The sequence below is a fragment of the Pleurodeles waltl genome, chromosome 6, assembly GCF_031143425.1.
Source record: "Pleurodeles waltl isolate 20211129_DDA chromosome 6, aPleWal1.hap1.20221129, whole genome shotgun sequence".
In the NCBI taxonomy this organism is placed as follows: Eukaryota; Metazoa; Chordata; class Amphibia; order Caudata; family Salamandridae; genus Pleurodeles; species Pleurodeles waltl.
The window spans coordinates 1448934867-1448956475 of NC_090445.1; the positions used below are offsets into that span (position 1 = coordinate 1448934867).

Genomic DNA, 21609 nt, shown 5'->3' on the forward strand with positions numbered 1-21609 from the left:
AGTGTAAATGTGAATAGAAAGTAAGACCCAGATACTCTATGGTGCGACTTTTCAACCCTTTCCTTGTTAATAAATCATTTATATTTCCTCTTTTGACGACCAATTATCAACGTCTTAGTTTGTCCATGTTAATCACCAGTCTTTTCTTATCTCGTTATTCAGGGAAAGCTTCCAAGTTATTTGTGATCGCTGGCAGTCGTACCCTAAACCCCATATGAACTCCAGTGGTAGCCTCGCCTCCAATTGTCCTGCTCCCGTGCAGTGGTAGCCTATCGTCCCTGTGCAGCAACATCTGGTTCTCATGCCAGGGTACCCTCGTCTTCCCAGGTTCTCATCCAGTACACGTGTACTGCTCCATTGCAGTGGTAGCCTCTCCTTCCCTGTGTACTCCCCCCTGTAGTGGCAGCCTTCACACAACCCACGAACACTCCTGTAATGTCGGCTCCTACACCCCCACTGCTCTCGTGCAGTATTATCCTATTGCCTCCCACATCAGAAGTAGCCTCTCCACCCATATGCACTGCTCTCGCGCAGTGGTACCCTAACAACCCCCCGTGCAGAGGCAGTCTCTCCATCCACAAGTACTGCTCTCCTGCAATAGTAGCCTCTCCCTCCACCTTCAAGGGTTCTGCTCCTTTGCAGTGGGATACCCATCCCCTTTGTACTTCTCCCGCGCAATGGTACCCTAACGTCCCCCCCCCCCCCCCACTCCTCCACCACCACTCCCCCGTGCACAGGTCCATCCACAGGTTCTGTTGTCGTGTGGCGGTAGTCTCCCCTCCAGAGGTACTGTTCCCGAACAGTGGTAGCCCCGCGTGTACTGCTCCGCTTTCGCCACTGCCCCTTTCCCTGTGCTGCTCAAGGACAGTGAAGGGCTCGCCCAGTGCCTCCCTCTTCGGCATGCAGCGTTCCGGTAAGTGCCTTGCCCCCCCGCAGCGTGCACTGACATGGCCCCGTCCACCTATTATCAGACGCATATTAGTGCCTGAGCCCTCTACCTCCCACTCACTGATCCTGTGCCAGCCGACGCTCCTCCCTCGCAGTCAGGGCGGGGTGGGGGTCTGCCCTGCATCGGAGGAGGTCCTCTACTCTCCCCGCAGGTCCCCGAGCTTCAGTCTCTGTATACAAGCAGGAGAGTGTCCCGTGAGGACCCTGGACAGCCCCAGACGCTGCCCTTAACCAATAGAGAAGTTTCGACAAGGTCGAATAGCACTTGGGAAGAAACGGTAACTCCGAAACCATCAGTAGGAACCGCGAAACTGCACATGGTAAGGTGGGAGTTACAGCACCACGGAATCAACAGAATCACAAGGACGAGAAGAGGTCCAAAACACACGGCAGGAGAACCAGCGAGGAGCCCTACAACAATCCAGAAACTCACGAACCTCCTACAGGAAGCAAACACCCCAAAGCCAGGGCCATCCCTGACCACAGAGGGGTTCACGCACTCTGGAGCTAGTGGCTGTCAGCTACAACAGGAGAAGAGGAGCCCCATAAACAGGAGAGAATCCCAGGGTACCCCAGAACCGCAGGGAACTTGATAAATCGAGGCAAAGCCCGACCTACGCTGGATCACAGGGAACGGATCCCGGAGGCACAGAAGATACCAGGGAAAGCTCTGTGCTCCAGAACTTGTAGAGCATCCCGGCGAACTTCAAAACTCCAGAGCACAGAATCGATCACTGCGCCACATGACAAGCAGGAGGACCCTTGATGCCTGAGAGCATTGCATCGGCTTAGATCAGCAGAAGGGGCCACAAAAACCGGGGCCTCGTTCATCAACCCTGGACACAGCACCCCAAAACAAGCACAGGAATTGTGGGCCCCGTGGAGTCACCATTAAACCCCAGAACCAGTGGAAAAACTCCACAGATGAGGAACGTATTGCAGTCTGCCAATACCCCAGCCAGAACTGCTCGCAGATCTCCTTAGTCCAATATCCCCTCAAGATTATCCCGGGAGCAGGAGGGAACCGGAGACCAGCGAAGCAACTTGACATTTATCTTTGAGACTCGCGGTCCCCGGCCTCTCTCACCCAGCAGCATTGCTGCAATCTGGTACAGGAGCTCCTTGGAGACACAGGGGAGGCACGGGGCATCCCCTCTGGAAAGAGTACCCGAAGAGCTGTGACACCTCACCGGACAGACTGGGTCCTCTGACCCCACCTGGCACTGCTGCCCGCCCCTTACTGTTCACTGTCCATCTCGGGTACTTTAATTTACTCCGTGCGCACCCATGCTTCCCCCCACTCCTCGCCTCCTGCTCCCGATCCTTGTGCTCCTCGGCGGGGGATGCACGCGAGCGTCAGGGTCCCTCCTTGATCTGCCCCCCGGGGGCACCGCTCCGGACACCGTCTCCCTCCACATGATGAAGCTTTACCAGAAGTACCAGCGTGAGGGAAACCGCCCGAGGGACGGGAACACCGTGCGCAGCTTCCGCGCAGTGCCGGGTAAGAGAGGGGGGAGGCGGGACACTGGCAGTAGGTGAGACCCTCCAAGAGGTGCGCCCTTGAGAGGCGCTCCGTATTATCAAATGGGCCCCTGGAGACGAGGGGCAAAAGGGGGTGTGGGGGGGGGGGGGGCAGAGGGGCCTCACAGGGAGCTACAGCCCCTGCAGATGCGCACAGCATGGCTCCTGCAGAGGCGCACCGACTACACGTAATGGGTGTCGGAGGAGTTGGGTGACCTCGGGCAAGAGGCAGAACCACACTGAGTACCTGGAAGAGGTTATCATACCGTCCATTGGGCCCCGCCAGGAGTGGGGTGACCCCGGGCAAGAGGTAGAACCACACTGAGTACCTGGAAGAGGTTATCATACCGTCCATTGGGCCCGGGCAAGAGATAGAACCACACTGAGTACCTGGGAGAGGTTATCATACCGTCCATTGGGCCCCGCCAGGAGTGGGGTGACCCCGGGCAAGAGATAGAACCACACTGAGTACCTGGGAGAGGTTATCATACCGTCCATTGGGCCCCGCCAGGAGTGGGGTGACCCCGGGCAAGAGATAGAACCACACTGAGTACCTGGGAGAGGTTATCATCCGTCCAGTGGGCCCCGCCAGGAGTGGGGTGACCCCGGGCAAGAGATAGAACCACACTGAGTACCTGGGAGAGGTTATCATACCGTCCATTGGGCCCCGCCAGGAGTGGGGTGACCCCGGGAAAGAGATAGAACCACACTGGGTACCTGGAGGAGGTTATCATCCGTTCCAGTGGGCCAGGCCAGGAGTGGGGTGACCCCGGGCAACAGATAGAACCACACTGAGTACCTGGAAGAGGTTATCATACCGTCCATTGGGCCCCGCCAGGAGTGGGGTGACCCCGGGCACGAGATAGAACCACACTGAGTACCTGGGAGAGGTTATCATACCGTCCATTGGGCCCCGCCAGGAGTGGGGTGACCCCGGGCAAGAGATAGAACCACACTGAGTACCTGGGAGAGGTTATCATCCGTCCAGTGGGCCCCGCCAGGAGTGGGGTGACCCCGGGAAAGAGATAGAACCACACTGGGTACCTGGAAGAGGTTATCATACCGTCCAGTGGGCCCCGCCAGGAGTGGGGTGACCCCGGGAAAGAGATAGAACCACACTGGGTACCTGGAGGAGGTTATCATCCGTTCCAGGGGGACAGGCCAGGAGTGGGGTGACCCCGGGCAAGAGATAGAACCACACTGAATACCTGGAAGAGTTTATCACCCGGTCCAGTGGGCCCAACCAGGGGTGCGGTGACCCCAGGCAATAAACCTGACACCGGGTTGGGGGTTGGCGATCGGACCTTTGGGATATGGGTACCAGGAAAGGCGCTGCAGCAAATGAAGGAGTGGGGTGGAGACCTTTGTCTAAAGACAGGACCCACAGGAGAGGTTACTACCCTGGAAAGTGCCTCATCCATTGCCTACCAATTAAGAGAAAGAGGTATATGCCTCCGGGGGAATGCGGGACCTCTTGTAAGCGCAGCGTCTCTCTCCCCTGCAAAGGACGGGTCCGAGGAAGAGAGGTGGCGCTGCTGAACTGACCCTACATGGGTGGCACTCGTAGCGAGGCTCTCTTCCCCATGCACATAATTTGACCCCAGGAGAGTGCAGCCCCTGTGTAAATAGGGACGCCACTCCCCGCAGAAGCACAACGCCTTTAATTGGGGCCCCGAAAGGAGAGATGTGATTCAAGACGATAGGACGGTCTCCAGAGGTGAGGTTGTACGTCAGATATATGGTGAAGAGAGGGCGGGACGCATCCCACGACAAAGAATACCCCTGCAGAAAATGACCTCGGAGCCTGGAAAATTAAAACCACTTGCTCCCCACCTACCACAAAAGAGGGGGTGTACAGATGCAAGTACTGGGAGAGGATAGACGCTGTAACCAGACACGGGTGGCAGCAGAGCAGGCCCACGGTGTGACAGGGTTTAGAGTACAAGCAGTGATGAAGGCTATGGATGCCTAGAAGGGACTGTAGGCGCTTGTGTTGCGTTAGGGGGCAGAATTCGGTGGTGACGCAGGGGGTTGGAACACAGAGTGAAAGACGTGACTCCGGTTCTGTGCTGTGCCTCTGGCTCTGGGCTGTGTGCTACATGACGTTTTGCTGAGTTAATCTTACACGTTTTTACCGGTGTAAGGTGTCGGGAGTGGGATGTGAAAAATGTGTATGTTTTGTACTGCACACACCGTGAAACCGAAGCACTTTTAGGCGCTGAGGTGAGTTTGTGGTTTGGCTTTAGTTTTTTTTTAGGGGCGCTAAGATTTAGAAGAATGAAGTACACACTGCAGGACAATATAACTCAAACTAACACAATTAAACACTATATTGTACAATTTAATGGAACACGCTTCGGCGTACGGCACTCCCCGGCACATGAGCACGACACAATGCAAGTAACTGCTGAAGAATAAAGTGTATTACAAACCTTTGTGATATAAAGCATTTGATGAGATATAGTAACAAAAATTAAGTACATTTTAAAACACGAGCGTATACGATATTACAAGTCACCAAAACGCGCTATCGGGTAATAGAATATAATCACACGTCTTTCACTCTGTGTTCGGCTGACAGGTGTAACTTGCGTACTTTGCTATTTAATAAAATAAATAGGAAAACAAAGTTTGAAATAGAGGGATAGTGTCTGTGATTGCTGGCTACCTTTGAGAGATGTTTATCTACCCCTGTGAATCTGAGGTCCGCTGAGGTAGTGAAATAATTCTGAGCTCTAACGTAGCATCAATACATCTAAAAAATGGCGTTCCCTGATTAGCAGATACGTCTCCTGCACGTGCGTTCATTCAGGGGTGATGTCATACAGTAAGAGGTACAGAAGTGCTCTATAGTGTGTGGGGATGAAATAAGGAATGCATAATTTCTGCTGTGCGTGGCTCGGTTTATCCCGTTTTAAGGTCTTATGACTATGTTATAGAAACATGAAATACAGATCAACGACGTTTGCACCATTTTTATTATTAGCACTTTTGAGTAGGGAATAGAACAAACGGTATTTGTACCAGGACAAACGCGGTAAAACATATACACGTTATATTTTCTTTCTTTGCACAATATAGTTAGAAAATACGTGTTTTCCATTTTTCGAATGTGAATGACTGGGCCATGGTGCAAAGCAGTTTATTTTTTTTATCAGATAAGTAGGGAAAACAATGCAAAACGAGTTTTCCCAATTTCTTCTCGAATTTCTTTGTCAGGTTGTCCAATTCCTGTAAGCTGTTCTGTGCGCAAAAATGTGCGTCACATGCGTTCAAAAAGTGTTCCTCAAACTCATGTTTTCGTTTTTGCCCTGTCGCACAGACCTTTATGTGATCTGAACTGGAACATAGGCTCTGTATTCTGTTTCGCATTACACAAACAGAAAGGTAGTGTAAAATGGTCCAGCCTTGTTTTTATTTTTTACCGTTGCAACGTTTCTATCACAAGGACCCTTGCTAGTTAGTTTCTGGGTATGGATAGCGCCTGTTACCCATGGTTTCCTTCTTGTGAGAACCAGGTGGTTGTTGGCCACTGATACTCCACCCAGGTCGGTCAACTGTTGAATCTTCATGGACTGGCCGTCGAGGGCTTTTGTCCCTCGTCTTTGTGGAAGCACCGAGACTTGTATTTGAGTTTTTAGAGATGAGCCCCAGAGAGTGCCCGCCTGGCTGCTTTTTTATTCCATGGCCAGAGCACTGTGCACACAGAAATGAGAGCGGAATGGTGCAGAGGCGGTTATGGGCTATTTGTACACGTCATACCGCGCTTCTTCAAATCCTGGCGGTGGATCGCTGATAAAATGGTGTTTAAAAGCTGTCTGAACCAGAGATTTCTATCGATGATGCAGCAGATGCACACAGCCCAGGTGTCTTAGGGGCCCACTGTACCTTCCCAATGGCTTCTTATTTCTACTCAGCCGCAGGAAATGGGGCTCTCATTAGGGCCCAAGTATCCGCTGTTACGTCACAGTTAACGTCCCCCTGTTCTGTCATAAGGCAGAACTTGCTTGTAGATGCCTAAAGGACACATTATAGCAGAAGCTCTGTCAGAGGCTTAAACTTCCATCTTTCAGGAGCCCCATATTCAGCCAGAGTGCTGTGAATCTCGGTGAGATGTGGAAGACTCAGGGCGCCCTTGACACATCCTGCTGGAGGGCTCCAACATTTTACGTTACATCACTGAGATCCGCCATAACACAAAGGGCATATTTCAGAAAAGTGGTGCTGCACGCGGTGCAGCGCCACTTTTGTGGTGCCCATTAGCACACCCTACTGTCACCATGTGTGCGCCGTATTTAAAATAGGGAGCACAATAGGCCACGGTAGGGGGCAATAGCGTGATTTTTATTGACACTATTGATGTACTCTGCAGGAGTAGCGCCAATATTTTGGTACTACTCTTGCAGAGTGCATAGGAGCCCATTGAATTTAATGGTATGCCCCCTATTAACGCCTGCTCTGAGCAGGCGTTTAAGGTGCTGAAAAAATGGTGCAAGGAAATCTGTTAGATTTCCTTGTGCCATTTTTCAGCCCCCCATAACGGGGGAATGCCCAACTTGCATACATTATGCCTGACATAGGCATAATGTAGTGCAAAGGGTTACAAAGTGGTGCAGTGCATGCAGTGCACCACTTTGTAAATATGGCGTGGCGTTTTTGGCCTTCTAATGCCACATTAGTGTAAAAAAATGATGACGCTATTGTGGCGTTAGAATGGCGCTAGGGGCTCTTAAATGCCCCCAAATGTCTGACGTTCATCAGTCTGTGTTGCAGCGGAAAATGATGAACCCCTCAACGAAATGTTTAGTTTGACATCCTCAGAGCCAAGTTAAGGCCTTGAACAGAGGGGGGAAGGCAGTGGGACGCGGTAGGTGGGTTCATGATAAGTTGGGGACCCTCTGCTCTGCTAGCATCGTGGCAGCCTACATTATGCTCTTGTAACAGGTGTCTCAACCCAGTGGTGTAACTAAACTTAAGCCACCCCCACCCCCCCACCCAGCACCTCCAGACTTATTCAGGAGCTCTCTGGCCTGGTTACAGTGCTGAGAAGACCCCCTGGAGCTCGCTCCGTTGCACTGGGGGGGGGCCTTTGTTACGCCACTGTCTAAACCACTCTTAGCATCCCTGCTCACAGGGCTGCTAGGGGAAGGGGAACTTTATGCCAACTATGGCCGCAATAATTTAGGAAGAGGTGGAGAGTAAAATCGACGAGCACAAACTTTAATTCAGAAAATGCTTTGTCAATGGCATTTAGGATATTCAAATAATAAAAATCCTATTTCTAAGAGATGCAGGACTGTATTACTTGTTAAGGAGGACCAAGCAGGTGTTTGTCATTGAGAGCTTTATATTGCATGTTTGTATTGGTTTTTGCCCTTCTTCTGACACAGCTGACCCGTCGGAAAGGACCACACATAGTCCTCTCACGGATTTCACATTCTGCAGTGTCCATTGGTAACCCAATATTCAGGGCTGGACTGGGAACCCAAAGCAGCCCTGGAATAGTTTGTCTGACCAGCTCCCATAGGGTGCACAGCAAGCAAGCATGACCACTAAAATGGGGCAAGTAAAATCCCCTGCTCCTAAGAAAATTTGGTAAAATGGTAAAAACAGTGTATTCCACAACACGTTTTTCATTAGGAATTCAATTGTATTAGTTTTTAAAGCATAGCAAGTGATGACATTACAGTGCACCAGGATACAGCAATCTAGATTGGGGCTTTTCTATGATTCCCTCACAACCACCCTCTAACCCTCTAACAGTGCCTCTCATTTCTCTCTAGCCCCTCACTCACATGTATTTCATTTGTTTTAGAGGGCTTTTCTTACCAGCGTAGGGTGTTGGAGCACTTGACATCACACACACACACACAAAGACAATGAATCATAGTGTGAAAATCAGTGTATTGAAAATGTTACATAAGACAAAGGGCACTACAAGGTTTAGGATTCACATGTCATCCATACTGTTTGGCATTTTTTCTAAGAGTGCTTAGTGTGAGGAAGCATAAACTCAAACGTAACACAGTGGTTAGGGTTGATTTACTACTAACAATTTATTTTTACACAAACAAACCCTTTTTAGCAAAATGAGGATATTCAAAGACTGGGAAAAACTTAACTTTCTAACCTGTACCATGCAGTGTGCATGCAGCTGTTTAATAGCAGTTCATAATTCACTGTGCTACATTATGATTGTAACTTATGAACTGCACAGTAACAAAAGGAGTTCTGTGACAAAAGCATTATCGCCCAAAGCACTGCACATACAATACTGTTCTGTAATCTGCATGGCACATGTTCTTTTCAGAAGGCATTTTAACACACTGCGCTACCTTAGATGAGTCAAAACTGGCACTATATAAAACTCTGATCTCTCTCTAGCAGGTACATTAATCAGCAGAGTCATCCTGGCAATTTTATTGCTATAAAACCAGCCCCCCAGTAACAAAACCAGCCACTTGAGGAACAATACTGGCCCTCCACCCTTCCAGCCTCCAGCGGAAATACCCGATGCCCGGTCAGGCCAATCCAGCCTTGACAATATTGAGAGGTCACAAGAGCCCTCCCAGTTTACCTCTAGTCCAAGCCATGCTATATACTGTGTCCCAATACTGACACATGCATTGCGATCAGCACCATCTTGCTCTTCAGTGGGCTTTAGAAGTGCGCGCCTTGTTTTCCCAGGTCAGAAGCTCCCCCTCTCCCTTTTAGCTGTGTCACTCTCCGTCTCGTTTCTAAGGTGGATAGTGCTCATTCATTGCAACCTACACCCATCTCAACATAGTTAAACAGTTTCGTTCCATGGCCCATAATGCTCCTCTGCATCTACATATTACATCCACGGTCTGTATCGCTCCTTCAAATTGGCAGGTTCTCTGTATGGCCTATAGTGGTACCCCACATCTCCATGTTCTCTCCATGACGTTGAATGTTCCTCAGCATTTACAGTTTCAGTTTTCTGTTCTTCCTGACCTGTAGTGCTGTAAAGCTCAACTCTACATGTAGGTTTTCTCAGTGGTCACTGACAGACCTGTCCATCTACAAGTTGTCTCCATGGCCTGTAGTGGTTCTCTCTGTATGCAGACCCGTTTCATGGTCTTTACATGTCCTTTCTAACTATAAGTTCTTATCCATGGTTGGTATGGGTCTTCCGTATCTACTGGCTCTCTCCAAGGCTTGGCGTGTTCCCTGTATCTATATATTCTCACCATGACCTGGAATGCTCCTCTGCATACAGGTTCTCTACAGGTTTTCTTTTCTTCATGACCTGTAGTACTGTAAATACCCAACTCTACTAGTAGTTTCTCTCAGTCTACAAGTTCTCCCCAAGGCCTGGAGTGTTCTCTGTATCTACAGGTTCTGCTCACGGTCTGTAGTTGTCCTCTCCATATAAATACCCGCTTCATGAACTTTAAAGGTCCTCTCTAGCCAAAGGTTCTTCTCCATGGTCGGTATTTTCACATTACTTCCGATCTTGGCTGTGAAATTTAGGTGTTGCAAATCCTGCACTAACTTCCCAGCCTGTTGTCCATCCGGCTGGATGATTAGCGGGTCACACCCGGAAGACAGTAAACACACCCTCCTGTTTTTTGGGCTCCGAGATCACAAGCTTGAGCTTTTCATTTGTCTTCTTTCTTCTGTCAGGCGAAATCTATCTCATTGTCGCACCAGGACTTCCTAATATGGTGCTTGGAAAAATTCTGGTATCGCTGTAAGAATTTGATAATTCTTCAGAAAATCTGTAGGAAATAAATATACAATGTTCCTTTAAATAACTGATGAAATAGACTATTTTTACAGCTCCTTATCCCGGGATAACCTATTTCAAAGCACCACAGGCAGCAAACCCACTACAGTCAGCAAAAGGAATAAAACATGCATGAAAGCACGTTACATGCACACAAAGAACCTGATAACAATGAGGGCACCCTGAACAGGCGGCCGTGGGGACTGCAGTAGCCATAGAGGAACGGGAAGCATAGCATGGAGTGGCCAAGCACAGACACACAGAAATAAGAAATGATCCTGAGGGAACTGTGCAGACACATATGAGATGAAATAAAACAGCCACAAATTCACTTTGTAGAGTAGCATTCTGGGCCCCAGAGCGAAAAAAAACATAAAAATGCAGGCGGAAATTTACTCCTCCACCTGAACTCATTTTTACAATTATTTCCAATTCACCATCTTTTTTGTTAATATGCCTGGTACGTTCTTTCATGTGGAGAAGTCCTTGCAGGGGGATTGGCCACCCTGGACAAATGCACATTTTTTCCTCCATGGGTGAAAAATATTTCTGGTGGTGAAAGCTCTTCCTCTACACCTCACCATAAGATCTGGAAGTAGGGAAGGTACTGGAGCTCCCCCCTCTCAAATGAATATTCTGGAGTTCAGAAGGTGCCTGGGCAAAAAAGATGCCTTTAAATTTTGTTTTGATCTTATCCCATATACTGTGCTTTGAAAGGCAGATGTCAAGTATCAAGGTGTGTCTTCTGATAAAATGCTGCTTATTCTTTTATCATTTAGATTATTTTCTTTCTCTGACTTCAAATCAGAGGATTTTGTAAAGTCAACTAGCTGACAGTCCTGCTGGGGTACAGGGTGTTTAAAAAGAAAAACTGTAGGATATCAGTTTTTTTCTAACACACCATTTAAATATCTGTAAATGAACTGCACATATATTTCAAAACACAACAGCAGATAGAAAAGCACTAATGAACCCCATCTTTTTATAATTCTGAAGTACGATGGAAACAAAGATTTTAAGAGGCTCAAAACAAATCAAAACACTTAACCTGGTGAGGCACAAATGATAAATATTGGGTGTAACCTGATTTCCACGTTTGTGCAGTCTATAGTTTTATCACTAAAACTGTAGTCAATTCAAATTTTGTTGCCATTTCAGTGAAGAATGTGCTGTCTGTAAATGACAGTGCACTATTATAACATGCTTTTGTAATAAACACAGCACTGTGCTCTAAAATGCACCACATACTACACCTACCACTCTCCAACTGAATTGGTGTGGCTTATTCTCCATATTTGTTCTTTGTATGACGCTTAGATTTGTCAAAATCCCTAGGATGTCAATACCAAGTTTTGGTGTGGTTGGCTTCCCATCCCGGATTGGTGATTTGGAGCAAATTGTTGACCATTTGCAGGGTGAAAAAGTGTTGGATTAAAGTTTGTGAATGCCGATTTCATCCATGTTATTGGACATTCCCAGATTTCCAGATCAGACCACGCCTGGTATACCAATTACCCACACCATGAGTGGGAATTACTACTACAGATTTATCCACACTTGTGTGGAAAAATCTGCAGAAGAAATGGATTTAAAAAAAACATTTGTGATTTCTCAACAGGTGCAAAAAGGGAATTTTCAATCCTCAACTTAAGTTGAAAGCCAAAATTTCCTTTACAAATAGGGCCCACAGTGAATAATCATTAAGTACAGAAAACAAGAGAAGCTAACCTAAAAATGAGGCATCAGTAGACACACATAAGAGAAACAAAACATCAGAGGGATCACTATAGACACACACATAGAATCCAAAAAAGACATGCAGAAGGAATACAACACCAATGGGGTTATTAATACAAGCACACATAAGAAGGAAAAACAGTGGCACCTTATACAGACTATAGAGAAAATGAAACAAACTTGGGAGTTCCTTGGAGACTTACAGGGAGAATGCAACCTCCTTATGGTTACCCAACACAGAAGATATAAGAGTAAAAGAACAATAGAAGCACCAGTAGAGTTACACAAAAAGTAAAAACAGAAAAAGAAAAAAGGCATCTAATACAGGCATGCCGAAGGAGTAAAACACCAACGTAGGTAGCAGAACATGAATAAACGTGAATAAAAAGGGACATCGTAAGGATTTGGGGATCCCTGGGCCATAGGTAATAATGAGGGTTTGTCGGAACTTTTTAAAATTTAAGATCCAGTTTACAGTTCTTACATGCCCTGTATGGCCAGGTGCTAAGAATGCACAGGCCCACTCGCCCAAATGCTAAATATGTTTATCTTATATTTAGGGGATAGGGGCAGGTGTTTTATTAATGTAGTAATACAGCAGCAGCTCGCTAATAATACTGCAAATAATCTCTGTGGCACCATTCGATTTCTCACATTTGAGGTTCTGTTTTGCTCTCAAAAAGTTATTTTATAGATGTTGCATGAAACATAAACACTTGATTTATCTGCTAAATGTCTGTATAGGACTCACACATCACTCACATGAAAAATAAATTAAAGGAAAATGGTATTTAAAACAAAGGGCCAGATTTATAAGAAACTGGCACAACGCGGTGCTGCAGCAAACTTAGCAGCACCATGCTGCACCAGTTTTGAAACGCAGGGATGCGCTGTATTTACAAGAGTAAAGCCCATCCTTACATTTCACCCTGCACTGGGGGTAAATTAAGCAGCCTGTGCCAAAGCAGGCATCCTTAGAGGGGTGTCTGGGTTGAATGGTATGATTGTTTATGTGCAGGATGGTGTCCCTTCCTGCACATAAGCAATCATCCATGGCATTTTGCTTTTTCTATGTGTGCTGCAGAATTCAGCATGCATAGAAAAAGCAAAAAACAAGGATGAATAAAAGTATTCCTCCTCGTTGTGCCATACTAACACCACCGCTAGTGTGGCGTTAGATTTTGGCGCTGCCTCAGATTTACAAATTCTTGTAAATCTGGGGCAGCGTCAAAAGCAATGGGTGTTACGGTGGAATGCCTACTGCAACTCCCATTTCACGCCCCTCTGGCACAGAAAACTGCATCGGAGAGGCCAATATTTACAAGGAGATGTAAAGCTACAAAAAGTGGCCTTACACTCCTTGTTAATATGGAGAAGTGGTTAGTGCCTCTGGAGCGTCGCAAAAAGTGACTCTCCGGTGGCGATAGGGCCTTGTAAATCTGGCCCAAAGTGTTTAAGAATGATTCAGAGTCATCAGAGCAAGACTCTCTGCACACCAGAGCTGGCTTTATCAGGGGCCCCCCTGAAATTGCTGGGGCCCTTGGTCAAAGCCCACTAATGCCTTAAAACGTCTCTGGAATAAAACAACTCAGGAGCCGCCCACTTCAGACAGCAGGGGGACAAAAAACAACATAGAAGGCTTTGAAAGAGGCACAATTGGGGTATACAATAGGGAGTCACATACATAACATATAAGGAATAAAACAGCAACGAGGTGGCCCTGGTTTAATCACACAGAGAACAACATATCATAAAGGCCCCCAGTATAGTCAAACAGAGGAAACAACACAACCTCTGAAGGAACTAGAACAGCTACTCACATAGCCAGCAAAATAACCACAGAGCCACCCAGCACTGACTCACTGGAAGCAGTAATAGCAAAAATTTACTCAGAACAGACATCACAAGGAACAGTTCAGCCACAGAGGTATACAGTGCAGTCACAAACCGGTTACAAAACAGCCACAGAGGGTTTCTGCATAATCACAAACAGGGAACAATACAACCATGGAGCCAACCAATAAATATAGCCTCTCTCCCTCACACCAAGCACACATACTTCACAAGCACACACATCAAATAGATGCAAGCGTGATATTATCAATACTGTAGGCTCTATGCACAAACCTACATGAAAAATACAACACAAACGGAGGCAGTGGTATAGAAATGCACAGCAAACACATTAACATATAGATACCCCGTGAAAATAACAATGAAACGAAACAGCCCTCGATGCACCAGTACAGAAACACGTGGGGTGGTGGTACTGGAACTCAAAGAAGTGGTTATGGAATAACTTTTTGTGATTTAATGTGTTTTAAACCCGATGTCTTTGCTGACAGCTTATTATTGTCACCGAATTACCCAATTCTGTCTCTACTTGAGATTTTTGCTTTAAGATGTGTATGAGTATTATAGCAACGGAACTAGTGAAATGTGTATTTTATAAGCACATTAACAAGCTTTGCTATGTAGATTTTGTGTGCAGTTTTCTCTAGCATGAACTTGACCCGAAGGCATTAGAGCATTTTACAACAGAAGAAGGTTAGTTACACATGTATTAATTTATTGATCGGAATCACAAGAGGTTGAGGGGAGGCTAGGATTCGAACCTGGTTTCCCACTTCCAAAGTCCACAGCTTTAGTGTAGACAGAAGCTTCTTACTTCCCTTTTACCTTCATAGGTAGATGGCCATGTCATGGCAAATAAAGGAAAGAGAAGAGTTTTTACCATCCCTTTTGTTTGCCAGAGAACGACTTCACCCAGAAGTGAGGTTTGTAAAAAAAAGCCAGAGGTGTGGTATGTCATACAACCACTAATGGTATTGACCTACAGTGCAATGAAGCCGACACCTGCACAAGCAAATGCACCACATTTAAACACACTGCCAGTGGCACCTACACACAGACACACCTCTGGGTTAGGCAAATATCCAGCATCACCTTCACGCACACTGCTAGCATCAGCTGCAGGAGCTGTACTGACACCACCTTCATTAAGGACTAGGAACACCATCTCTGTATCTATCAGGACCACCTCAAACCTGCTCCAGAGCTAAAGACGCCCCGTTTCAATCTCTGAAAGAACACACCATGAAGCAGTAACAGTCCCCTTCTGCTCCCAGACCACAGCTTCAACTGCAATCACGCATTGACTGTATCTTTGCCTTTGACCCTGTACAGAGCTCCACGGCCTTGTGGATACTTTTGCTGTGAACAATACTACACACATATGTGTAGACAGGCACAGGTTTTAGGATAAGCAAACTCGGCTGGCTGTGTTTTTTTCCACAAACCCAGGAAATCCGTTGGACTTTGAACTTTGCTTCACACATTAACCCAGACAGAAAGAATAATCAATTTAAGACAAATGGAGGCTAAAAAACCCACCATGGTTAAGATAAGCACAAAATAGTGTATGACCTGAACATAAAGGAAGCTCTCCACGGATTTGTTTTACTGAAAATCTTTTATCACTCTATTTCAACATTGTTATATCTATGTTTACCGCTGCTGACCAGTTTTGAGGTCGAAGTAGGATGAGGCCTAACGTGATGCTATTTTAAATAACGACTAATTGGTTTACATTCGCATTTGGTTTTGTGACTGGCTCAATACGTACATTTGAATTTAAAGATATGATTGGCACAGTACAACTTTTTAACATAAAAACGCTACCTCCAGGACATCTCCGGACTCATGCCTGCCCTGGAGCAGAGCATTCAGTGAACGAGAGAAGGGCTAATTACAAGCCGCTCCATGTTTCACAGTGCTGGTGGTAGCTGCATGCACTTGAAGGAGGGTACATAGATCTCCCTGCTGGTGAGTATAGTGAGTGACTTCACCCGCCTCAAGGATAATGTCTGGGAGACCCATGGGACCCCTTTTGCCCTCTACAGAGATCTACCCTCAAGGGGTGCACTGAAGTGTGCCGCCTCTTTGTGGCGCTCTGACAATGCACCAGCAAAGGAAATAATTACCTCTGTGCCCCAAGTCTGTAATAGGGCATGGGCACAAAGGTAAAATGAGTTCCTTATTTGCATGGGGTCATGCCCCCATGCTAATGAAGCAATGCCCTCTCTCTCAAGATAGTGCCAGTGCTATATGTGCACCGACACTATTAGTATTACAAAAGGGACCACACAAGCATCTGTGGCTGGATCTGTAATTCCATAATGACATCAGGGCACACAAAGTAGGTTCAGATGTCCTTTGCTCCCCGGTTCACTATGGATAATATGGCCCCTGGTTAGGATAAAACTTCTTGTACTTAACATCTGATTACGGCACATTGATTATGACTGATTAAACATGCGTGAACGATCTGGATTTGATGAATTTACATGCATTTTACAATCGTAGATAAGAAACCTATAAGTTACACTGTAACATGATTAGGAACATATGTTGCCCATTAGGGGGTTATTTAGATTCCAGCCATAGGGATATAAGTCATGTTACGCAGGCATTACCAACATTTAAAATACACCATTTTTATTTGCGTAATATTGGGAAATAAAATTACTACCTTATGCTTCATAGCATAAGTGACGTCATTAACAACAACATTTTACCACAAACTCTCACAAATTATGCAAACAGCCAGAATGCAAGAATTTGTTGCTCGTGCCACTTGCATTTTTCACACTTTATATTTACAGCGAAACATGTCCTTAAATCGAAAATTGACATGAAGATACATTTCATGCTAAAATATAGCACTAAATAACATATTTCCGGTTCACCTAGTTACACATAATCTTCCTGAAATTTTACACACTTATGCAAAAGCAAATTGTGTGAATTTCACTCACCACAGTGTAAAATAATATTCACCATTGTTTTATCACTAGTGAAAATTATGAGAAGAGAGCAGATTGTGTGTAGCCCATTTTGTACCCTAACACTAACACCCAGCTTTTAGCCCACTACTGAAGTTGCTGAAGTCTGGGGTTGCCAAATAGCAAGATTGCCTGTCCTTGACTCCACTTCATGTCTCTTTCTATCATCGTACTATTTTCTCTTTCTCTGTAGCTCATTTCCGTCCCTACTTTTTCTCTTTGTCACTGTTTTTCAATCTTTCTCCTTCTTTCTTCCTTTTTTGTCTTCTCTCTCTTACTTTGGGTCAAAGCCTGATGATAAGTATGCCTTTTTCTGTAACAATTAGCACTGATGGGCTCCACTATTAATCACCACACACTACTGGTCCTAATTATGAGCCAGTTTACGTTGCTCTTGCACCATGCAACATGGTGCATGAGAGATGCAAACATTGCATGTGACTTATGAAGCTGCACAAGGTCACTTTGCATGGCTCTGAGTGGCTCCATAAATCTGGAGTAAGGCAACGCAATGCAAATCGCTATGTTGCCTTACTCTACACTGGGAAGGCGTTCCATGGGCATTGAATGGGTGTTCCCATGCTACTCCCATGTTTTTTTACGTATTCCCAGGTTTGTCAGAACTGCTAGACCTAGAAATGCATCAAAACTATATGCTTTCTCAGGTGAGGCGTAACAAGGAGCAACATCTTTATTTGTCCATGTCACTTCCTCTTCATATGTCTGCTGCAGAATGCATACATAGAAAGAGGGATATGCTTCTCTGGATTATTTTTGTGCAGGAAGGTATTCCTTCCTGCACAAAAACAATCCTGCATGCAACATAGGTACCCTTGCACCATGGTACAAGGTTGCCTGCATTGGTGCTAGGCTGCCATAAGGGCACAAGCGCAGGGGAAAAGGCAGAAGTGCACCGTATTGCCTTAAATATAGCTCATTCCTGCCTTTTCCCTGTGATGTTGTGTAGGGCAGCAAGGTGACTTGCTGTGCTACACTGCATCACATTCTCATAAATAGGCCTCTGAGTACTGCCAATATTGTGTCAAGGATCCAGAGTTTTACATAGTGACTTTAGGATGTTTATTCCGACAATTGGTTTAGCTGAGAGGAGGTAGAATACTCTGGCAAGACAAAGGGCCTTGTAGATATATTTTTCTAGTGTTAAATACATTAATTTGTATCTTCAACCATTATATAGGCACCTCATTTACTTATTGACAATGCAGATGTCGATTTTGTAGACATTTCTGGAGCTGCAGCATCTTACATTAAATTGGCATGTGCTGCTGTCCCCATCCCTACCTTGTCTGCAGTCTTGTGTTTTGCTTTTATGTTCCTACTGTAAGGCCCACAGCAGGGCCCTCTAAACTGTCCATTAGTGTTAAGGGGAAGCTCCTTTGGGGCGCAGAGTGGATACATATATAAGCAACATAACAGCTACTGGGCCACATAAGCTTAAAAGGAAAGGCATGCACATCATCTCAATACAATCTAATTCGGGTTACTTCTTCCTCTGCAAGTTTGTAAAACTATGTTCGAGGGAAACAAATATGAACCCCAGAACAAGTGCAAATAATGACAATACAAAGAATATTCAAAGGCCAACCTACCAAAGCCAGACTTGGAAAATTACTGATGAAGTTCTTGGAAAAAACACAGCATTAACATAAGGCAAAGCCGACGCAAGTGAATGTTGGCTCAATAGTGCAATTCTAAGACTCCAGTTATAAAGCCTATTATATGAACACGTTACATTTATGGGGGATATTCCATAACATTGCTGTCCAGTCCTCATAACATATTATCATTGTTAGTCTTAAAATAAAGCATAACGCCACAATTTGATTTATTTAGCTGGACTGCACATTATTTAAATCTCAAATTGTTTTTCTCCATTTCAATTATTTGTTTGAAATTAATGTGGAAAGAATGCTAACATATTTTTAAAGTATTCTTATAGACATGAAACCGTCCTTTCTACTTGTGCTAGCTACATATGAATATTCCCAAAATTTTCGAATTTATTCCCATTTTAAATGTCTTGAGGCCAATTCACAAAGATATGGAAGAGTGCGTAAAAGTCTACCACAGGAGTACTACTTTACATACTCCCAAATGCCCTTGACAATGGGTCTCCTAGGGTTTTGCTCCTGTGCTCCTGCTAAAAACCATCACATATAAAATGGGGTTGGGCCCATATAAAGCTGGAACAAGGCTGGACAACACAACAAATGTATACAAGAAAAGGGTGGACTTTCCCGCTAGTTTCAAAGCTACTTCAATGGATGAAGGCTGTATGATTCAGTCCACCCCCTGCAAATAAATTGGCAAGCAACTTTTTAATAAAGCAATTGTCATGTATTTTATATATACATTCAGCAACCATAGAGTAGGGTACAGCATTCAGGTATCACTACATTATTAACAAACGGTACTAACAATAGGGGAAGGCAAAAAAGCCAGGAAATCGAGAGTCAATATTAATGTGAAATAGTGCTCCCCTCTAAACACCAGTGGCGATTAGGTGATAACCAATACGAATACAGAAATTACATTAAAAAATGAGATTACACAAACTCCAATAATGACCACCAAAGCAATCTCCCAGGACACCAGCCCAAAATATTTAGTAGTTTGGCAATTTATTTGCTGGGCCTGACAGAATCATCCAGTCTACACCAACTGAATTACTTTTGAAACTCACGGGTAAGCCCCCCCACCTCTTTTTTTTGTTCTTGTGTACACCCGCTAAAAACAAAGCAGAGAAGCACTTCAGGGAACATCCGTGAGGGATTCTCACCTCTTTGAAGTCTGAATGCACCAATAAACAGGTGAAAGTTAGGCAGAGAAGAAGATGTAATTCATTTCACATGTAACTTTTGTTGTAACTTTTGATCTGTTTGAGTTAGAAATAGCATGCGGTTTGATAAAATCAGCTGGATCTTTGGCAGCTGATCTGTTTAAAAAAAAATCTAAACTTAGGCACAGACAGTAGGAGATTATAAAATATATGTGACATATATGTGACTATAAGTAGGTCTAGGAGAAAATAATTTATGATCTCTTTAAAAAATCGTTACTTTATTAAAGAATGAAGCTAGAGAAAAAAAAACAACTGTGCCAGTGTGCACACTTTAATACCAAAAGCTGACAGAGGCACATAAAACGTGTAAAATAGTGGACAGAAAGCAAACTGATAGAGCAATAGGTTGGTCATTTTGTTTACCCTTGTGACAAAGTTGTATTTTTCAGTACCTCGGGAATGCTTGTGCAGTCACTCTCAGGTGTGAAGGCAAACATATGATATTTTCGAAACATATAACATTTTACTTGAAGGCAGGTCCCTTTGCGGTAAGGGATTATGGACTTGAATTTGGGGTACAGCACCATCTGTATGACAACTCGCTATTCAAGAGATACAAAACGTAACTCATTTTACTTTGTATGCCTCTGAAAAAATAATTCTCACCAGTTTAGTATTGGCAGTAGATATGAGAATACAGTTTTCTTGTTTCATGCAATATTCATAACGAATGGGACATACCAAATATTATCCCCTTTGATCATATGTGGATCTTTTGTAACTAATGTTAGTTGTCTGCATTTTTTAATTCATTTTTCATGAATATTGCATTTATGCTTAAATTATGCACATGCTAGGACATTAATCTTGCAGCTAATTATTAAACATTTAATGAGCGTTCCCCTTGTCAGTCTGCTAAAGCTTCTTCTTTCCCAATTAATTCACAGAAACAGTGGACCAGCGTGTTGTGTACCGGTACAATCTATCTTCCCTGCAGGAATCAGAGATGGTACTCACAGCGACATTCCACTTCTTCTTTGACAAAGGCCTGCGGCCCAACGAAGTCCTCTGCAAACGCTCCAAAAAGCCCTCCTGCCGCCTGCTTCATGCGTCCCAGTCACCAAGGCTCAGCATTGCCTTTCAAAGGCTTTCCCCAACTTCAGGCCCGGGTTTTACGCAGTTGAACATGACCTTGATGCCACAGCGAAGAGGAACATGGCATATGAAAGACATTACTCCCATTATCAAAGACAGCAAAAAACATGGTGAGCTCCAGCTACTTGCAGAGCTGGATTTCAGTGACAGCTCCATAAGTGTCAACCACCAGGCGGTCACGCACATGCCATACATTATGGTCTATGCCAACGACCTGGCCATCTCTGAACCCAACAGTGTGTCTTTAACTCTACAGAGATATGACCCTTTCCCATCTAGTGGGGGAGATCCTAACCACCCCCCCAACACTTCATCAGACACGCGAGTGAGACGCGAAGCCTACGCCGAGGGTGCGATACATGATAATGAATTACCTGAGGTGAACATAAATCACTACAGCAAACATGACCTGTGGGAAAGCGCCTACCAGTCCCTCAAGCCTAGAACTTCACGTAGAGAACGGAAGAAAAAGGGCCATGAAACTACAGAGCCACGAAGGAAAACAGGAATCTTACATTTTGACGACAAAACGATGAAGAAAGCAAGGCGGAGACAATGGAACGAGCCCCGATTCTGCTCAAGACGTTACTTGAAAGTAGACTTTGCAGACATTGGATGGAGTGAGTGGGTCCTGTCGCCCAAGTCCTTTGATGCCTACTACTGTTCTGGGGTTTGTGAGTTCCCGATGCCGAAGGTAAGAACTGTTCTACACGTGCATAATGCACGCACACAGCATAAAAACACACACAACTCTTGCAGGCGTACACACACACACACACTCTTACTTCACAATACCTTATTCTGGAATACCAAGAGTTTACTCCATGCAGTGTAGGACTGTGTCTCCCATT

General features: G+C 45.2%; 1 protein-coding gene across 1 annotated transcript in view; it reads left to right on the top strand.

Annotated features, from left to right (window-relative positions):
• The first annotated feature begins 1003 nt into the window (after positions 1-1003).
• Positions 1004-21609, top strand: part of GDF10 (growth differentiation factor 10) — a 42585-nt gene continuing 21979 nt past the window's right edge. Inside the window, exons 1-2 of the mRNA XM_069240897.1 lie at positions 1004-2449; positions 20551-21452. Coding sequence (XP_069096998.1) covers positions 2236-2449; positions 20551-21452 — 1116 coding nt within the window. The 5' untranslated portion in view covers positions 1004-2235. The remainder of the gene's footprint in view (positions 2450-20550; positions 21453-21609) is intronic.